Here is a 20,292-nt window from a genome sequence, read left to right on the forward strand (position 1 = left end):
AGTCAGCCATCATCCCAAGCTATTTTCCTTGCTGACCAGTTTTGCAACAGAGATAACGTTATCTATGTACTTATGAGAGTTTTAGAATACCCAATCCTTACAAACACGTGTCCTTCAACCCACGTAAATAGAGCTCTTTATACATTAATTTCGACACTACCATGTGGAGGTAGAGAGATATCACATCTCTACAACATACATGTATAAACATACATAAACATACAGACAGATGCAAACAAGACCTTATAACTATTGTTCTAAAATTTTAGCCATGAGACACATACAGTAATACAAAACTCACTAGCTTATAAAAGAACAGTTGGATTCAAACTTTGTTTTGGCAGTTGTCACCTGCTCAGATGGCTAAAACTTTTTACTAAGATTTGTGGGAGGACATTTAAGGTTTTTCATTAGTCTGATTTCCACATAGTTCCTTCTCTTTTGCTTCTGAAGAGAAACTTCTCCCTGAAGTTTGCTTTTCAAAGAATGGTTCTTAGGTCCCAGAGAAGATGAATGTAGAAAATCTACATCAAGAAGGCACAGAGAAAGTACTCAAGTTTTCTCCAAGGAGTTTTGGGGTATATTTGCCTATTATTAGAGGTCTAGAGTAATTACTATTTAAAATTGTCCTTTTTCTTAAGTGCAGTACAACTCTGTTTCTGAAATCCCAATATCTACAAGCATTTTAAGATGAAAAGGGGAGATTTGGGGATTGATAAGGCTAGGTGGACTTTGAATTGTTTCTAGAGCCACATTTCTGGTTTTGTAGAGATTTGCAAGACAAAGACAATTGTTTTCTATTTCAGAGAATTGGGTTGTAACCTGAATATCAAGAGACTGACCCACCCATCCAACTAAACTTGCTGCTTTGTATAAGGGTGATTTCCTACTGAGATGGAGATCAAAAGATTTCTACATTAGAGAGCTTCAGGGTTTAATAGACTGAAAAAGCCTGTCTAAGGTGTTTTAAACAAAGGCCTTATTATTGAGTGCATATTCAACCTTGGACCAATTCACCTTAGGGGGGAAAGCCTCTACAATTGCTCTGTCAGCCTCTGAATATCAGCCTCTATTGAACCATTTCCAAGTCATTTGCAGGAGGGCCTGGGAGAGATTCTGGCTGTCTGATTCCTCTGTGAGGTTTTTTTTTCCCAGGGGCCCGCCTGGCTTGTCTGCTAACTATGGTATAATCATGCGTGGGAAGAATACCCCTTAACAGCCAATCTAGGTCTCTGTGAGTGGGGTTGTGAATGGCCACTGATCTTTCCAACTCCTCTCTTAGTTTGGTAGGATCTTCTGAAAGTAGAGGTAAAAGGGCTTTGTAATTGAGAAGATCTGCGTTTACTTCACCTCGCTAAAGCTTTATCCTTGAAGTTGGAATAATAGTCCATGCTGCATAGGTTATAAAAAGACTGAGATAATAACTGTAAAGACCATACATAGCCCAATGTCCAGCATGTGATAAACCTTCAATGAACGATAGCTATTATTATTTTACTAAGTGAAAATAAATGAAAATGAATGTTGCTTTACTGGACAGCTAAGAATGGTAGGGAGCAGAAAATGAGCTTTTGTCTTCTTCAATCACCAATTTTTTGCATGGTAACTCTGTCTGAAGTTGTCAGATAGGCTTGAAAACATTCCCATACACTCCCTCCGAAAGGAGGGTACCTACCAGGTGCAGACCATTCCTCTCAGTACAGTAAGCTCAAAATGAATGGGCAAGGTCAAGGCAAAGGAAAATAAACAGAGATCTGGACACACAGAAGAGAAAACAGAGAGGCCCTGGGAGAAGATGGAATAAAGACAGGCCAGACACAAAAGGTCAATCAATATCTCATCTTAAAATTAGCACCCGTGGGGACTTCCCTGGCGGTCCAGTGATTAAGACTCCACCCTTCCAATGCAGGGGGTGCGGGTTGGATCCCTGGTCCGGGAACTGAGATTCCACATGCCGAGCGGTGCAAAAAAAAAAAAAAAAAATTAGCACTTGTATTTGAGTCCCACTGTGGACAAGTGCCAGGCTCCCTCTGACCTGTGCTCTCTGATGATCCAGTGAGACCTTGGGATGAGAGTGCTTTATAAACTGTAAAGCACTGTTATTTCCCACAGTGCCCTGCTCAGAACAGGGGAAGATCTCGCAGCCCCTCTGCCCTGGGGGAGAGCTCTGTTCCCAACTTGACTGAGCTGATTCTGTCTCTCTGAGTCAGTTAACCAGGTGGTGGTGGAGCCAAGGCACCCAGCCAGGGTGTCCAGCTCTTTGGTACTGTGGCTCCTGTGTCTCTCGGTGACGCCAGTGTCCGCCCCCCCTCCCCCGGGAGGGGCCCCAGGGTCTGCTGGGGGGGGGCCAAGCTGCTGCTTGGAATCCTCCACTCCCACCTCGTGGAATAGCGTCTGTGGGAGGGAGTTGTAGGGAAGGTGGAAGCAGGCCTGAGAACCAGCAAGCATGGTGCTTCCCAGTTAACAAAGCACCATTCATACCCATTCTCTAATGATCTAGGGAAGTAGATCTCACCCATTCTACAGATGAAGCAACCAAGGCTTCAGGAGGAGAAATGATTCACCCCAGGTCGCAAGGTCTCTGACTCCAAACCCCAGGCTTTTCCTCTGGGCAGATCTGAGGACCCACATGGGCATGAAAACCCACCTATACACACTGTCTGGTGGAGGTTACCAACCAGAGCCGAGAATTCCTACCTGTAAAGCAAGGTCCAAATGGATGGGAGTAGTCAAGGCAAAGAAGCAGAAAACAGATTTGGACACACAGAGAAGACAGAGGCCCTGGGGAAAAAATGGAATCAAAAAAGGGTATCAATGTGTGTTTCATTATGGAACTTCCCCTGATTCTCAGAGAGTCACTGAAAATGACAGACAGGGACAAACCAATAGGCAATAAGAGAGAGAAGCACAGAAAGACACATGGAACTTTCTGGGAAGGCTGTCAGAGGCAAGCCTAGGGGGATGGAGGAGCTGGGAGGAAAACAGAAGGGACCGTCAGCAAGGTGGCAGCCTGTGTGGGTTTTGTGATAGTCGTGGACTTTATTTTAAAAATTTAAACTTTTTATTATGGATGTGTACATATTTATACAAGAGAAGAGAGAATAATATAAAGAACGCCCTATTCCCATCACCCAGCTCCAACAATTGTCAACACGTGGGCAGTCCCCTGGACACCCCTGCCCACTCCCCCTCCTCAGACAGCCTGTCATTTCCTCATGGATTTCATCTTGAGAGGGAGTTTGCTTTCCCCCACACCATTCTTAAAGCTGTGCGTACACCAATGACCTGCACACACATCCACTCGCAAATCTTCACAAGCCCCTGCAATTCTCATGTCTTTGTGCCGAAAGAACTCACACTGCCCTGGCCTTAGGAACAGAAAAATTCACTGAAGAGTCATGGAGGATGACAGCTATCAGATACTTACATGGTCATCTACGTTGCCAGGGTTCAAGTCCTGGCTCCACTGCTCACTGGCTGGGTGAGCTTGGATGAGTTTCCTCATCTTCTGGAGCCTCAGTTTTCTCATCTGTGAAATGGGGTGATGATAGTACCTCTCACAGGCCTGTTGTGAAGCTGAAATTAGTTAATAAAAGCATAACCCTTAAGGTATAGCTTGGTGCACAGTAGGCCCTTGAGAAACATTAGCTTTCCATCCATCCATTTAGGAAACGTTAGTGGGCACCTGCTGTTGCCACATGTTGGGCCAGGAGCTGTGCACATGAGAAGAATGAGGAAGGTCCCTGCCCCCTAGTATCTCCCCATCCAGTGGGGGACACAGACGCATGAAAAGACTTTTCCATACAGTGGGCTGGCTGCTGTGACTGTGGGCTGAGTCCCAAGCAGTCCAACCTTCTCAATTTGCAAGTGACCAAACTGAGACCACGGGCCCCCCTGAGCCTAAGGAGCCACAGCATTTAGCAGCAGAGCTGGGTGGCCTCGAAATGGTTTTTCCTGGCCAGTCACCTTCATGTGAGAGCCTCAGAGGAAGCTGGTGGCTCTGGAGGACAGCAGGGCCAATCTGGGCAAGGGTGCTCTGGGCCCCCCTGCCTGCAGTGTGGAGCAGGACACTGGTCACAGGGCCAGGTATGTGCAGCACTCTGGCTACTGGTTAACCAGGTGAAGGACTTCAGTCCACTGTGTGGTCAGGGGCCCAGGGCAGGGGAGTCCCGGATACCCCCTCACCTAGCAGGAGGCCAGGGATGCCTGGCCAGCTGCCCATGACATGCACTGGATTGGGGCTGGGGAGGCGCTCAGTCTGGCGACGGCTGACCCCAGATGCTCCAGGGACAGAGGAGCAGATGGGGTCTGGCATCTGAGGAGGTAGAAACAGCCAGTGAGAGTCCCCTTTCAACCCAATGAAAGAAAATCCTTTTCTTTGGTCCAAAAGCAGGGAATGGATGGGAAAGTTCAATACTAACTGAGCACTGGACTCTCATTGTATCTAATCCTCACGGCAGCCTGTAAGGGAGTATTAGATCCATTTTCAGGATGAGAAGAGTAAGGCCCAGAGAGGGGCAGGGCCCCTCTACGGGCACACAGCTAATGATTGCTGGAGTGGGGCTCACTCCCAGGTCCAGCACTTTTCCCTCTGGGCCCCCTTACTCGGTGAGATGGAAGGGGCGACTTGGAGGATTCCCACCACTGGAGGTGCCCAGATGAGGCTTCGTAACTGCCCGTGTGTGGGGGGCTGGAGGCAGGTCCTTGGGGCATTCAAACCACCCATGGCCTTGGGTTCCAGAGCCTTTGAGTGACCAGGCAGGAGTCTGTGAGTCCGTGGCCAAGGGTGGACCGGAGTGTCTCACATCATGGGCGTGGACAGGGTGCAGCTCAGCCGTGTGCTTGCCCAGCACGCAGAGTACACAGATGTTTCCCTCTCTCCCGCCCACCTTCCTCCCCTTCCTTCTCCCCTCTTCACTCATTCATTCAGCACTTGCTTGGATTTGTTATGTACCTTGTCCCTAGTCAGAAGCTGGGGATGGGGTGGGGTGGGGGATGGTAGGAGTTCAAAGTGGAATGAAGCACGTTTCTTGCTTATGAAAAGCCCAGTCTGAAAGTGAGAGATTAAGCATGAAAAATGCACCTGTAGCAGGAAGCAGAAGTGATGAGCACCAGAGAGCACTGCAGGCTAAGTCTGGGGGAGGGTGGAGTGTCCTTTCCAGGTGACTCCGGCCTCAGGGGGATGAACAAAGAGGCTGGTGCAACAGTTCCAGACAAGTGATAGGGCCTGAGCTAAAGAGTTTGCAAATGACCTTACCTGCTGTCTATCCGTCAGAACAAGGCCTGGTATTCGGGAACCCTGCAGTGCAAAGACCAATACTTGCTGAAGGTGTCAGGAGTCAGAGGCCTTCAGGGGTGCACAGCCCCTACCCTAGCAGTCACCTCATAGTCAAGTCTTTTTTTTCCAAACAGCTGGTTGACACCCATTAGCGGGTTGTAAAACTAATTTCGTGTTTACGGCCAGCATTTTACAAAATGGGATGGAAAAGAACAAAATGAATAGAATTGAATTGAAGTTACCAGAGATCATATTAATGGTATTGTTTTATGAACATTTGTTTTGCACACATGTGTCCGAACTGGGTCATGGCTATAATGTATATTTGACTTGTAGTCAAAAAACTTAAAAACACTGATCTGGTCCAACCCCCTCATTTTGCAGAGCTTTGGGAGAAGAGGGTAGGGCAGGGCACTGGCCCGCTCCTGTGTTCTCTCTACTAAACTTGTCTTTCTCCTAAAGCATAGTTTATATTGACATAGGTCTCCAAACTCAGCCATCCTCATTATTCCTGACCACTCCCAGAACCAGTGTCCCATCTGCCCAGTGGTGTGCCAGGAAATGTGTAGAAACTGGCTCCCTGAAAAAAGTATGCATATACGTACATAAGTTTAATATAAATTGTACTGTTAGAATAGATCATCACCCAAAATTTACAAATAATAAAATATACAGTGATCTTTCTTGCCGATTGCACAGAGCCAATTAAATCTCAAAGAATGCTTTCATTGATTTTTGCCAAATTCTTGTGTCTGTAGCCAACCTGCCATTGACCCGTGAGGTTATTTTCGACATGAATGTTGGTTGATATTTTTATTGACATTAATGAGTAACACAAATGTGAAACAATGGAGACAAGGTATATATAAGTCAGAACTTCACTCATTTGTCAATGTCAGTTGCCAGAAACTATTTTTTGGATGAATGGGATAAGAGTTTTAAATTCTAGAAGAATATTTCCTCTTTTTTTCTTTTTTCTTTTGCTATTCACAATGTAATGGCTACAAACATATGTTTAAATTTAATCTGCCTTGTTAACATTTTCTCTGTCACTTTCTAGACAGTCTGCAGAACAGTAAATCAAAGCCTGATTTGTAGTGTTCACCCATTTCCCTGGTATAAATTCTCCCAGCATGGCTAATTTCAAGCTAACAACATGATGTTGCTGACATGGAGATGTGAAGAGAGGCACGGTAGTGGCACAGACCATAACATAGAGTTTTCATGGTGCAGATATAACAGATGTAAATTACCTCTAGAGAATAAATCATAGCAAAACATAGCAAAATAATTAGGAAGTGATGGGTTTTGAGGCTTTACTACCTTCCTTTTAAATAACTTATTTAATTATACATTTATATAATTTAATTTTTACCAATGGTGGTTGTTTAACAACCGGCTTGCAAAATTCCTGATAATGTGACAGTCCCAAGCTGGTATAAGCCAGCCTGAGCACACTATTACATCTACCTCCGACCCCAAGATAAGACTGTGGGGAGGCTGTGTGTTAGAGGATTGATGGGATTCATAAAGGCGGGCCAGGGCTGGCCCAGAGTCAGACACCCCAGCACACAGGCTACTGCATTGCTGGAGGCATCACATGGGCGGGCACGTGTGCGTGCACACGCACACACACACACTGCACATACCTCTCCCTCCTTCCCAACCCTTCTCTGCACTCAGAAGTGGGAGCCAGGTCAGGGTCCCGCTCACTGAGCCCCTTGAGCTGGACCTGAAGTAGTCCTGGGCTTCGTGATGTTTTCTGCCCACTGGCCCTCTCTGGGCCTCAGCTTCCTGAGGGAAGTTCCCATGGAATTTAACAGACATGCCCTTATCCTGTCTGTGCCAGGTGCTCGGCTGGACTTGGGATCAGAGATGAGTCAGCCATAGCCTGGAAGGCCAGCGAATGCTAGGAGCTCCAAGGGGCCACGTGAGCCAGCAGCGGGAGCTGGGAGGATGGTGACATGCAGGGGTGCCTGGCTCCCAGCCTCACCTCCCCCTGGGCAAGTTAGGTAACCTCTCCTGGCTTCAGTTCCTCATTATGAAAAGGAGGTAATACAATCTACCTCACAAGATTCTTGTAAAGATTAAATAAGGTAATATAAAATAGCAGGATTCCTAGGACATAGTGACACACAATAAAGTGACATTAATCAATAAAAGCTATTATCATGTGTTTAACTTATGACTATAATTTATTTTATTTATTTTTGGCTGAGTTGGGTCTTCGTTGCTGTGCGCAGGCTTTCTCTGGTTGCAGTGAACGGGGGCTACTCTTCATTGCGGTGGCTTCTCTTGTTGCGGAGCACGGGTTCTAGGAGCCTGGGTTTCAGGAGTTGTGGCACACGGGCTCTGGAGCGCAGGCTCAGTAGTTGTGGCGCACGGGCTTAGTTGCTCCACGGCATGTGGGATTTTCCCGGACCAGGGCTCAAACCCGTGTCCCCTGCATTGGCAGGTGAATGCTTAACCACTGCGCCACCAGGGAAGCCCTAACTTGTGACTATAGAGTGATAATGTTAGGACCAAAGGAATCAGGACTGCGGGAGCACAGAGACACCCCACCAAGGCCATCAGGCAATCAGCGTGGGGTGTTGGAGAAAGGAGTTGGGAACGCAGACGACCCTTGCTCTAGATGCACCAGCTGTGTGTCCTTGCTTGTTTCACCCTCATAGCTTTTTATTTCCAATATTTTTTAAATAATGAAAGATTTGTCATTTATACCCTATCACAGAACAAATCTTGCATGTTTTCACTTTATGCTGATTCCTGGGCAACTTCCCTTCAGATGGTGTTTTATTGCTTTGGCATAAAGTCCAGTCTTTTCCCTGTTTACAGAAGCAAGCCATTCATTCACTCGACATGTGTTTATTACTGTCTCTTTTGTGTCAAGCGCTGTTCTAAGTAGCTGTCAGGCAATGCATCTGCGTACTACCCTTGGGAAATTCAAGAAAAGCATTAAAAAAAAGTAGAGTGAATGCAAATCTTACAACCCAGAGATGACCGCTCTTCACAACTTGGGATCATATTGTTTTATAATTTTTTTTTTTACTTAACAGTGTATCATAAACACAGTTCCAAGCTATCGTCAGTGGAAATCAGATTTTCTACACTTGGGGGTGCTGTTTGGCTGCTGCCCTGCAAAAGCTGTTTACCCCTCCACAGATCTGCCCCTCAAGCCCTGGACCCACTAGAAAGCAGTATGAGTCTCAGAGACCAAGAAGGGGCTCTCAGTGGCCTTCTAACTTGGATTGACTCCAGTGCCTGCTTCATCTATTCACTGCTGGAGTGAAAGCATAGCTATGGACCCCTTATTTAGAGAGCTACACTCTCTACTGTCCCTGAGCTCACCTGTTTCTAGCTGCTGCCAGACTTAACTCTCAGCTCTGCCCTCCAAGCAGAAGACCGGCTCAGCAGTGAATCTGTGTAGGCAGGGTCACCCTGATGAAAGAGTTCTGTGGGTCTGTATATCCTAACATTAGAAATTGCCTTTCGTTATTAAATGAATTCCATTTCCTTTATTGATTAAATGAAGAAATCAAGTTTAGTCCGATCCCATTTTTGCTTGAAACTACAGGTTATAAACACACATAATTATGGAAGGAGAAAGGGCTTTTAGTTACTACTTTATACATTTGTAAGTATTTTGAATGTTTTACGATGAACATATATTACATTTAAAATGTTATACACACATATGAGGGAGGGAGGGAGGCAGGAAGAGTTGAGAATCTTAGCATTCTAGTACCTGAATTCAGGCACCTCTCTGATTATTTCCGTAGTGTATATTTTTTAGAAGTAGAATTCCTAGAAATGGAGTTGCTGTATTTAAAGGTTCTTGGTGTATATTGCAAAGTTAATCCTCAGAATGGTTATACCTCCTTACACTTCTGATTACCAGCAAATGAATACCAACTTGTCTTAACCTTCGCTAATGCTGGGTAGCAGCGGTCCCCAACCTTTTTTGGCACCAGGGACCGGTTTCATGGAAGACAGTTTTTCCACGGAAGCGGGGCGGTGGGGAGGCGGGGCGGTGGCGGGGGGGGGGGGGGGGGGCGGGGGGGGCGGGGGGGCGTGGGGGTGTGGGGGTGTGGGGGGGCGGGGGGGGTGGGGGGTGGGGGGTGGGGGGCAGGGGGGAGGGCGCGGTGGGGGCGGGGGGGCAGGGGGGAGGCGGGGGATGGTTCAGGCGGTAATGCGAGCAATGGGGAGCGATGTGGAGCGGCAGATGAAGCTTTGCCCGCTCACCCGCTGCTCACCTGCTGTGCGGCCCGGGTTTGTAACAGGCTGTGGACCAGCACGGGTCCATGCCTGGGGCTTGGGGACCCCTGCTGGGTGGTATTGTTAATAACTCCCACTTTAATAGATAAGACAGCATTTCATCTTAATTTCTCCTTTTATTACTAGTTGAAGTTCTAAAAATGTATTGAATATTTTTATTTCTTCTTTGTTGGTGGCTTAATATTCTTTGGACAGTTTTGTTCTTGTGGTGTTTCTAGTCTTTATTTCATTTTTTTCTCTTTCTGTGTTTGCTGGAGTGATTGAATTTTCATTCCTTCATATACACTTCTTAATACATTGATTTACTTTCTGTTTATATCCTTCTAGTAGCTAACTGTGGATTTTTAACATACCTACTTAGAATTATATTTTACTTATAAAGCCCAGAAAGAGAAAGCATGTTTCTACGTCATCTTTCTAAACATGACAAGAACTTGGTCATCATTTCACTTCCCTTTGTATCTACACCTATTCCTACCCACCTCTCCCTTCTTCCATGTGGGGTATCATCTGGTATTTCAACTCCAAATTGGCATTTCAAACATTTTATTTCACAATAATTACCTAGATATTTAACAATACATTTTCCTAATTTCTCTGTTTGTTATTCCTCTTAAATTCTTCCCCTTCCTCATAGATTTACTTGAGAATTTCCTCCAATATTTCTTTCAATGAAGGTCTTTCTGAGTCTTTGTGTTTCTAAAAATGTATGTATATATGTGTATATATTTAAAGTCCTGTGCTCAGGAGTAATGGGAAGTTTTGCTAATTACTTTCTGTGGCTTTTTGCACCCTTCTACTTCCTCCTAGGTTCATTCTTCTTGTAGAGAATTTCCTCTACTCCTTATCTCAGAGAGGTTCTGTATTAACTTCGTTTCCTTAGGGCTCCTCTATCTGCTGAATTTTCGGCTCCCTTTGGTGGTGTAATCTTTCCTCATGTTTGATGTTTCTGGGTTGGGTGCTTGTCTTTGTGCTGGAGCCTCCACTGGGATATTTGTTGGGGGTGGGTGGCAGCTGCTACCACAGCTAGTACTAAGGTGTGCTTTCAGCGCAGCAGGATGCAGGTAGGATGTACCGCTCGATGGGGTACCTCAGCAGCTGATCTACATCCAAAGCACCCGGTCCTTCCCAGGTGCCACCTGTGATCTGGAGCACTGCCTTTCTCTCTGTGACCCATGTATACTACTCCCAGAGAGGTTAACCCCATTGCCTCTGGTCGGTCAGCAGGGTGGGAGGACTCTTGGGTCTCTGTGAGACCCCAACTCATCATTCTGTGGTCTGTCAGCAACCCCCGCCTGCATCAGCCTCTTGCATATGAGTGTAGAGCGCTTTCCTGTGGTCACAGCCCGTAGCCGTGCTGGCTGATGCTTTTTCTCTTTGATCTAGTCCTAACTGCTCTCCATCATTCAGCATCTTCTAGTAGATTCTGTGTCCCTGATAGATTCCCTCCTTGTTTCCAAATATGGCTATTTTTTTTCTTTCTTAAAAAAAAACTTTTCTGCTATTTTGAGGGTTTTTGTAGAACGAGGAGACTGATGTATGTGCTCAGTTTACTTTCCTGAAAACAGAATTCTAAATTTTATAGTTCTATCACATTTCCGACAGCATGAGTCACCCTCATCTCCCCCCCCCCCACTTCTAAGTTGTCTTATTCCTATGTTTAGACATCACCGTGGAGTACTGGAATTTTAAAAACTTTCAGGGAAGTATGCCATGCTCATGGATTCCCAGAGGAATGCTCTTCCCTGAGACTTCTGGGAAAAGTGGGAGCTGACCGGGAAGGAAGCCCGAGGGATGGCCAGATGGATGCTGCAGGAGTGAGGCACAGAGTGAGCAAGGATCTGGAGGGTGAGCGTTTGCTGAGGTGGTGCAGTGCAAGTCAGAGCAGCGATAGCGAAGTGTGGCGGGAGCCCAGAAGGGAGCAGGTCCCTTTCAAAGAGAGACCAGGAAACTGCTCTCATGTGTTTCACACACGAGACCCCAGCAGCCTTGTCCTGCAGACTCTGAGGTCTGGAGAGGACAGAGTCCACAGTCTGTCATCCAGGTGACCACTGTCCTGCCCCAATAGCCCAGCAGTGAATCAGAGTGAGCAGGTGCTTCTTGACCTCTGGCTACGAAAAACCACGTCCAAAGGCTGGTTTCCTGTGAAGTTACTGAAGCTTAAGTCTCAGGGGCCCTCACTTGCACAGGACCCTACCAAGGCTCTAGGAGGGTGGGAGGCACCTTGGTTAAGTGTTTACATAGTGATATGTTTTCCTTAATATATGAAAAGATAAGATATTTTGGTAGTTTTATTTGAAAAGGACATCCAAATAATATAAGCTTTGGGTGCCAAGGAACCTGAATCTGTCCATGACTATGTCATCAAGAAAAGAAGGAGTTAGATCCAGTTAGTAGGGCAGTTGTATAGATAATTAACCTGGAGAAAGAGATATGAAAGAAGATAATCCACTTAGGGAAGACACATCACAGGTGAGTGGCACTGACTCAGAAACGGAAGTTAAAAAAGGTCAGATGATCTCAGTGGGCTACAAGCCAAATTCCTGACAGTGATGCTCAAGGCTGAAGGGTCAATGACTGCAGCAGTGACTGACGATGTGAACGTGTGTTTCGGTTGTTTTTCAGGACCAGGCAGCTAAATGGCACTTGTGCCAGCTCGGTGGACATGGAGCTCTTCCTCCATTACTCCCTCATCCCATCAGTAAGTGAAGGCAGGGGAGGGTGGATGAGGGAAGAGGAGGGGAGCTGGGATGCTCCCATACACAGTCTCCCAAAGGGATCTGAATAGGTCAGCAGAGACTTGCTCTCTTACATTATGCGCTAAAAACACAGGCAGAAGAAGGCTTTGAAGGTCCCAAGAGTCAGGGGCACTGACTTTTAGGGGAGTCAAAAAAGGCTTTTCTGAGGAAGCAGTGCTGGAGCTGAGGTCTGTTGGAAGACGTAATGAAGAACATTTCAGGCAGAGGGGAGAGCACGTGCAAAGGCTCCGTGGCGGGCGGGAGCATGGAGAGTGTGAGGAGCTGAGAAGGCTGGTGTGGCTGGAGTGGGGAATTGGAGGTGGAGGTGTCTGGGGAGGTGGGCAGGGCCAGGCCGTGTATGAAGGAGTTTTGTCTTTGTTCTAAATACAATGGGAAGTAGTGGAGTGTTTCTGGCCCAAGGATGGTGTGATCAGATTTATGTGTTGAAATGATCACTCTGTTTGCAAGTGGGGATCAGGTTGGAGGCAGTTAAGAGAGGAGGCAGGAAGGCCAGTTAGGAGATGGTTGCAGGGGTCCAGGTGAGGTGATTTTACATCATCCTAGATGACGGTGGTCACCTCCAGATGTTCAAGGGGTAAAAGCAGTAGAACCTGGTAATGGGTTGGATAGAGAGATGAGGGAGAGGGAGAGGTTGAGGATGACTCTTGGGTTTGTAATTTGCACAGCTGGAAGCATGGTGGTATCTGCCATTCACTTGTTAAAGAAAATTAGAGGGCATCCAAGTTTGTTGTGGATGAAGGAACAGGGCAGGGAGGAAAACCAAGAGTTCCATTTAAGACATACTGAATTTGAGAAGCGTTCAACACATCAAAAAGAAATGCCAACTATGTAGTTGAACATATGATTCTGGACCACAGCTGGGCTGGAGATTCAAGTTTGTGAGTCTTCTGTGTATTTGGTGGCCATTGAAAGTGTGGACATGGATGGGATCACCGAGGAAGAGAGGATGGGGGAGTAAGATGAGTGGTCCTTGGACTGAACCATGAGGAGCTTCACATCTGGTGGTTGGGTAAAGAATGATCCAGCAAAGGAGACTTAGAATTGCTGGAAGAAAACCAGAAAAGTGTGGCTGATAGAAGCATAGGGAAGAGAGTATTTCTAAGAGGAGGAAGAGGTCAACACTGAATGCTGCTGTGAGGTCAAGCAGATATGGGCTTAATGTTTACATTTGGATTGAGCAACAAGGTGGTAATTAGTGACTTTGGCCAGAACTGCTTCCGTGGAGTATGGGAGTAGAAGCCATGTTAGGGGGTCGAAGAGCAAGTGAGAGGTGAGGAAATGGAGACAGCAAGTGTAGATAATTCTCAGGAATTTTCTAGTAAAGGGAGAAAAGGGGCATCAAGTATAGGAGAATATGACTGAATCCACAGGAATAAAAAGCAAAGAAGGATTTGCAACCTGAAAGTTATTACCCATTTTTTACGGATGAGGCCACTGAGGTTCAGAGAAGTTAAGTCTCCCTCCCAGCCAGTATGTGGGAGAGACTGTATTTGAACCCATGTCTGTTCAGAGCAACACAAAGGAAAGCTCAGTACAAAACATTCTGGAAGCTCAACGGGGCATGCAGCCAGCTCTCCGAGTGTGGAGTTTGAGTCCTAGACATTCTGAGTGCTTTGCTCACCCACACACTCTCCTTCAGCGAGGGCACCGAGGGGTTGAGGATGAATGTTCCCTCTGACAGACTCATCTTCTCTTTCTATAGCTTTTCATCATTTTGGTCTTGTCCCTTCTCCAAAGACGAGAGCACCATAGACAGAGAGATGACGCCTCTTACCTCCTGGGGAACCGCTTCAGAATGATCATGTGAGTCGAGCCAAGGTCCATCACTACAGCTTGGGGTACTCTGTGTTTGGGACCAACACCATTTGTAAGACTAGGCTAACCACCAGTTACCTCCCCACCCACCTCTACCCCACCGTGGACAGCCCTGCCCCTCCCTGCCTCAATCCACCCAAGGCCCAGAGAGTTCAGAATTGGCTTCCAAGCTACTGCACCGTCAGCACCCAGGGCTGCCCAGAAGTGCTTAAAACAACTCGAAGAGGCTCAGCTCAGTATGGGAAAGGCCTTCCCATACTCAGCACCATGGCTACCCCAAGAAGCAGGGGGGAGAGAGTTCCTTGTCACTGGTGGCAGCAAGCCTCCTTGTTGGGATGGAGGCATGAGACATGTCCCAGGAGAGCCCGCTGGACCAGGGAGCTTTCAGGGCCTTTCCGACTCTGCCATTCTGAATCTCTGCTCCCCTCACATTTTTCCTTGAGTTCTAATTGTTCATCTCTCTGCCTCGTCACCCTCTAATTACTACTAATGATGATGATGCAATTAGCATTTGTTGCATACTGACTCTGGCCCAGGCACTGAACCATCTGCTTTGCCTACGCTACTAGGATGGACCCCAGCGTGGTGGAGGTTGTTATCCTCATGTAATGGATGAGCTAGCTCAGGCTCAGAGAAGTTGAGTCACTTGCCCAAGGCCACAGAGCTACCGAGTGACAAGAGCTTTAACCCAGCTCTGGTCGCTTTTGGCTCTGATTCTCCCAGTGTCATAACCTGAGAAGACTCAAGGGTGTGAACACACTCAGGCCTCAGCCTTGGGCTCTGGAGAAGGGAGAGGAAGCCAGGATGTCAGGATGGAGTCTAAGGGTGATCTGACCATTGCGGTGAGAGAAATCCAACAACGATGTCCATGTACCATATACCAGCCCAGAGTAGCAAACATTCTGGTTACCACCCATTAGAGCAGTCAGCCCCTCCCAAACTGCCAGGTCTAAGCCACATTGGCTGAGGCACAGAGAGAGACTGAGGCTGGTGGATAAAGAAGATCTTCAGACTTTGCCCCAGGCATTTGGCATGTAGGGCCTGGTGTAGGACTTTTTAAGTAAGACTGCTGTATGGATCATGTTAAACTGCTTTGAATTCAATTAATAATGGCACAGTTTTCTTGCTCTCTGGCCACTTTCTTATGAAAAGCCCTGCTTTCCTGAGTAGTTTTAGCTCACTGTCTTCACCCATTAATAATCCTTCGCATGTGCATGACACTCCACAGTTTATAAAGCAGGTCTTCATTTGCCATCCACAGTGTCTCTGTGATATGAGCAGAGCAGGGATATCATCTCTGTTTTAAAGATAGGGAGACTGAGTCCCACATAGCGCTTACTTACTACAGGTGGGATTGACTAGAATTCAAATCAGTTCAACAAAGTGCGTGTCCACGAACGTGCAGTGAGCAGCTACTCTTTTCAAAGCCCTGTGCTAGGTCCCACTCCAGAGGAGTTTACAGTTCACTAAACAAGTGATAAGAAAAGCATGGACATGAACTTAGCGCTGAGGGGACCCAAGCAAGGCAGCAAGTAGGTGTGCCTGATTGGGAGAGTGGGTTGTCAGGGAGGTTTCTGAGAGGGGTGCTCCCTGAGTTGTGCCTTGAAGATGAAGACGAGCCAGCCAAATGGAACAGGAAGGTGGGGTCCAGATCCTGACTCCCAAGTCCCCACCTGCAGGTACCTGCAGTACCCTTCCCTTCCTGCCACCTTGAGTTTTCATTAAGCCCGCTTCAAACGGCACTCCAGTGGGGAAAGCCTTTTCTCTGTCTCAAATGCAATTGCTTTCTCTCATGTAGACAAAGCTCTTTTGGTTAGAGGAAACAGATATCCACTCAAGCTTGTTTGCATAAAAGGAAAAGAAAGGACTTTTTATAAAGTTACAGAGATCTCACAGAAACTGGCAAGGTTGGCCTCATGGGAACTAGAGCTCTTGAGATGGGCGTCTCTGGGAGACGGATTCTACTTTTGCCTCTTTGTGTCACTGGGGTCCCTTCAGCACCATTTTGCCATTTTCCTCTCTGCCATCTGACTTTATCATCGGACTTAACGATCTCTGCTTTCCCCAAACGTCGGCAAGACTCAGTTTGGCATGACTTTCCAGAACAGAATTTTAACAGCTGACTGGCTCCTGTCCTCAGAATCACAAATCCAAAATACAAGGCCAGGCACGGTGATTGGCCCATCCAAAGTCCTGTGACCATCTGACCACCCATAGTCCAATCAGCTGTGGCCAGGAGATGTGATCACATGCAACTAGCATAGCCAGTGATACCCAAACCTTCCCAGGGATATTGGAAAGGAGGACTCTCGTAGACCATGGCCAGGTGCAGGGCAGGTTCCCCCAACCTGTCTGGCACATACTCTTTGTTTTGGTTTCTCAAGTCATACTGCTTGTGTCTCTCATAGATGAAATTCATCCCATTTTGCTTGTTGTCACGACTGCTGGTGTCCTTGCTTATGTTCCCCAGACTTGGAGCTTCTCCAGGGCAAGGATTTTGTCTTCCTCACTTTGGTACCCTGAATCTATGCGTAGTCCCCATATTGGCACAGAGGGCCTCAGGATATGTCAGTTGAAATAAATAGTTTACTACTTAATAGTCCCTCCCCAGAGTGGGGTTGATACTTTGGAAATGAACTGTGGGAAGGAGCCACTTCTGGCCTCACGAGCTGTTTCTCTTATTCACAGACCTCTGGACTTCGTGGGCACTTTTCGTAACCGATGGTCCTATGGAGTAGCCTTTGGGGCTGCAGCCAATAAGGTCATGTTCTTATTCTCGGAAGGCTACCAGCCCCTGCAAGTCCCACAATGGGCCCAAGGTACGTGCGCTGCCTCATACCTGCTGGGAGTTTTGCCGTGGAAATTCTTGCTCTTGGAGACTGCATGGCAGGGGTTCTCTGGGATCAGGGGATAAACTTTGTTGAACTGTCAATGTTCTTCTTAGCTTGTTACTTGCCCAAGGTCAATGCCAAGCCCAGAAAGTCTCAAGCTTTTTTGTGGCAGTTTTCTCCCAGTTAGATTCAAAGGTGTTTTAGACATAGTAGAACAAAGTCTCAGAAAATAGGTTCACTGTCACCAACCCTAGAAATCTCTCCTGAGTCATAGCCATGACTGCCTTCTTGATATCAGTAAGCCCTCAGATGCTTCCTCAGGGAACAGTGTTTACTTCTCTGGCCATTGATCTGAGGCCTCTTTGTTCCCTGTGCCCTGTGCTCTCCCTGCAGGTTCAACCATCCCTAATCCAATGACTCCCAAACATCTCCTGTCCAGGTTGGTTCTCTCTCCTGGGTTCCAAGCCTATATGAGCAAATGCCTACAACATCTCCTTAGTTTTTAGGAGTTTTTAATGCAAATTAAAACCAAAATGATACATCTCTTAGAAGTGTACAAGTTAAGCTTTGGCAAATGTTTACATCTATGAAATCATCACCACAATCATGATAATGAACCCCAGAAGTTAACTTTTTCCCCTTTGTACTCTCTCCTTCCCACCCCATCCAGTCACCACCCCCATCCCCAGGCAGTTATGCAAATGGAATCATACAGAATGCAATCGGGGTTTTTTTGGGGGGGGAGGGAGTCTGTTTTCTTTCACACAGCATAGTTGTTTTAAGATTCATATATGTTTAGAATGTATCAGAAATCATTCCTTTTTCATTTCTGAATAGTGTTCTACCGTATGGAGAGACCACAGTTTGTTTATCCATTCACCTATTGATAGACATTTGAGTTATTTTCAGTTTTTGGCTGTTACAAGTAAGGCTGCTGTAAGCATTATAAGTCTTTGTATGTTTCCATTTTTCTTGAGTAAACACCTTTGAATGGAATGTCTGGATTATTAAGATCATGTAGTAGATTATACTTTTAAAGAAACTGTCAGACTGTTTTCCAAAATGATGGTTCCGTTTGATTGTAGATTACCACCTTCAGTGTATGAGAGTTAAGTTTCTCTGTGTCCTTGACAACACATGGTCAGTCTTTTTAATTTTAGCCATTCTAAGAGGCATGTTGTGGTATCTCACTGTGGTTTCAGTTTGCAGTTTTGTAATGACTGTTGTTGTTGAGCATATTTTCATGTGCTTATCTGCTATCACTGTACCTTCTTTGGTAAAGCGTTTGTTCAAATTATTTGCCTATTTTCAAATATTGGGGATTTTTCGTTTTCTTCTTATTGAGTTTTGAGAGTTCTTTATATACTCTGTATATAAGTCCTTTATCAGATGTATAAATTGCAAATACTTTTCCCCAGTCTGTTGCTTGTATTTTTATTCTACCAACAGTTTCTTTTGAGGCGCTGACATTTTAAATTTTGATGAAATCTAATTTTTTCATATTTTCTTTTATGGATCATGCATATGATGCCATATAAGAAATATTTGCCTAAGCTAAGGTCACTTAGATTTTCTTCTTTGTGTTTTCTAGAAGTTTTATAGTCTCACAGTGTTTCGCATTTAGGTCTATGGTACATTCTGAGTTAATTTTTTTGAATATATAGTGTGAGGTGTGGATTGAATTCCTCTTTTTTTTTTTTTTTTTTGCCTTTGGCTATCCATTTGTTCCAGCACTGTTGTCATTACAAAAACCTGTCCTTTACCCACTACATTGCCTTTTCACCTTTGTTGAAAATCAGTTGTCTACACATGTATATGTATGGGTCTATTTCTGGGCTGTCCATTGTGTTCCATTGACCTGCAATATGTGAACGTTCCAATTTCTCCACATCCTAGCCAACACTTGTTATTTTCATTTTTTTAAAAAAAAATTATAGCCATCTTAGTAGGTGTGAAGTAGTATCTGATTGTTGTCTTGATTTGCATTTCCGTGAAGACTAATTGATGTTGAGCATCTGGCTGGACCAGAATATTTTTTCTTGCTTCATGGCTCAAGGGTTCCTCTTCTGTTTTTTTTTGTTGTTTTGTTTTTTGTTTTGTTTTTTTTTGCGGTATGTGGGCCTCTCACTGTTGTGGCCTCTCCCGTCGCGGAGCACAGGCTCCGGACGCGCAGGCTCAGCGGCCATGGCTCACTAGCCCAGCCGCTCCGCGGCACGTGGGATCCTCCCGGACCGGGGCACGAACCCGTTTCCCCTGCATCGGCAGGCGGACTCTCAACCACTGCGCCACCAGGGAAGCCCCTCCTCTTCTGTTTTTACAGAATGATTATATATATGTACCCTCATTACAACCTCATATTTTCTGAGTTGGCTTCTTCCTTCCACTTTTGTCTGGACCCACTACTACCCAGTTCCTAACGTTCTTACCTTCTTATTTTGGATTCTCGCTGCCAGCAGTTTCTCTTTCACGTGGGGCTTGTGCTGGGAGGGGACTTGGATATTTAGTATAATGAGCTCATGGGCCCTGATGGCTCCAGCATCCTCAGACCTACTAACACCTTACTAAGGTCTGCTGATTCTCACCTGTGAATCAAGGCCTTCAGCCCTGTGCCCAGTTTCAACTGTTATTTCAGCTTCAATTTCCTGTGAATACCTGCTGGCAATTTTGGGTTCTTCGGCTCTTGGGATTTCAAAGACCCTATTGTCTTTCCTCTGCTTCCCCTTAATCAGATGTTGATATCAAATGAGTCCTGTCACTTAGATTTATTGTAGATGTTTGTTTTTGGTTTTGCTATCTTCACTGCTCTGTCTGCTTTCATGGTTGGGGAACTTCAGATAAATTAAAAAATTATGCTGTTGCAGCTTCTAACCTCACAGCAATTATTCCTTTTATATGGTCCTTAGCTGCCAGTCCCCCACTGTTCACATTTACACAAATACTGACCACCTCCACCAACCATCTCCCCTCCTTTGAGTGAGAAATGTCCTTCTTTCCCTCCTTCTCTCCATCCTACAAACTCCCACTTATATTTCATGGCCTTGCTAAATGTCACCACCTCCAGGATGCCTTCTCTGATACCCAGACCCCAGGTGAGGTCCATGACTTCCTCTTCTTGTCCACACAGCAGGTTGAATATGCCTCTATTACCGTACATATCACATCGTTTACTTTCCTTCCTGTCTTCCCTTTTGGACTGTAAGCATCTCAAAGCAAGAACTTTGTTCATTCCCCCTATGTCCTTGGTGCCTGACCCACAACCCAGCTCAAAGTAGACACTTAGGAAAGGTCACCTTGCCCAATTACATTTTACTGGATCCTGTTAGACCATCTCAGA

General features: G+C 46.0%; 1 protein-coding gene across 1 annotated transcript in view; it reads left to right on the forward strand.

Annotated features, from left to right (window-relative positions):
- LOC111188112 (stimulated by retinoic acid gene 6 protein-like) overlaps window positions 1-20,292 on the forward strand; it is a 61,427-nt gene that overhangs the window by 14,627 nt on the left and 26,508 nt on the right. Inside the window, 3 exon segments of the mRNA XM_089913448.1 lie at window positions 12,179-12,254; window positions 14,015-14,115; window positions 16,816-16,946. Coding sequence (XP_089769574.1) covers window positions 12,179-12,254; window positions 14,015-14,115; window positions 16,816-16,946 — 308 coding nt within the window.

Source organism: Delphinapterus leucas, chromosome 6, assembly GCF_059928025.1.
Source record: "Delphinapterus leucas isolate spDelLeu-1000000601 "Yukka" chromosome 6, BTC_Dleu_Yukka2, whole genome shotgun sequence".
In the NCBI taxonomy this organism is placed as follows: Eukaryota; Metazoa; Chordata; class Mammalia; order Artiodactyla; family Monodontidae; genus Delphinapterus; species Delphinapterus leucas.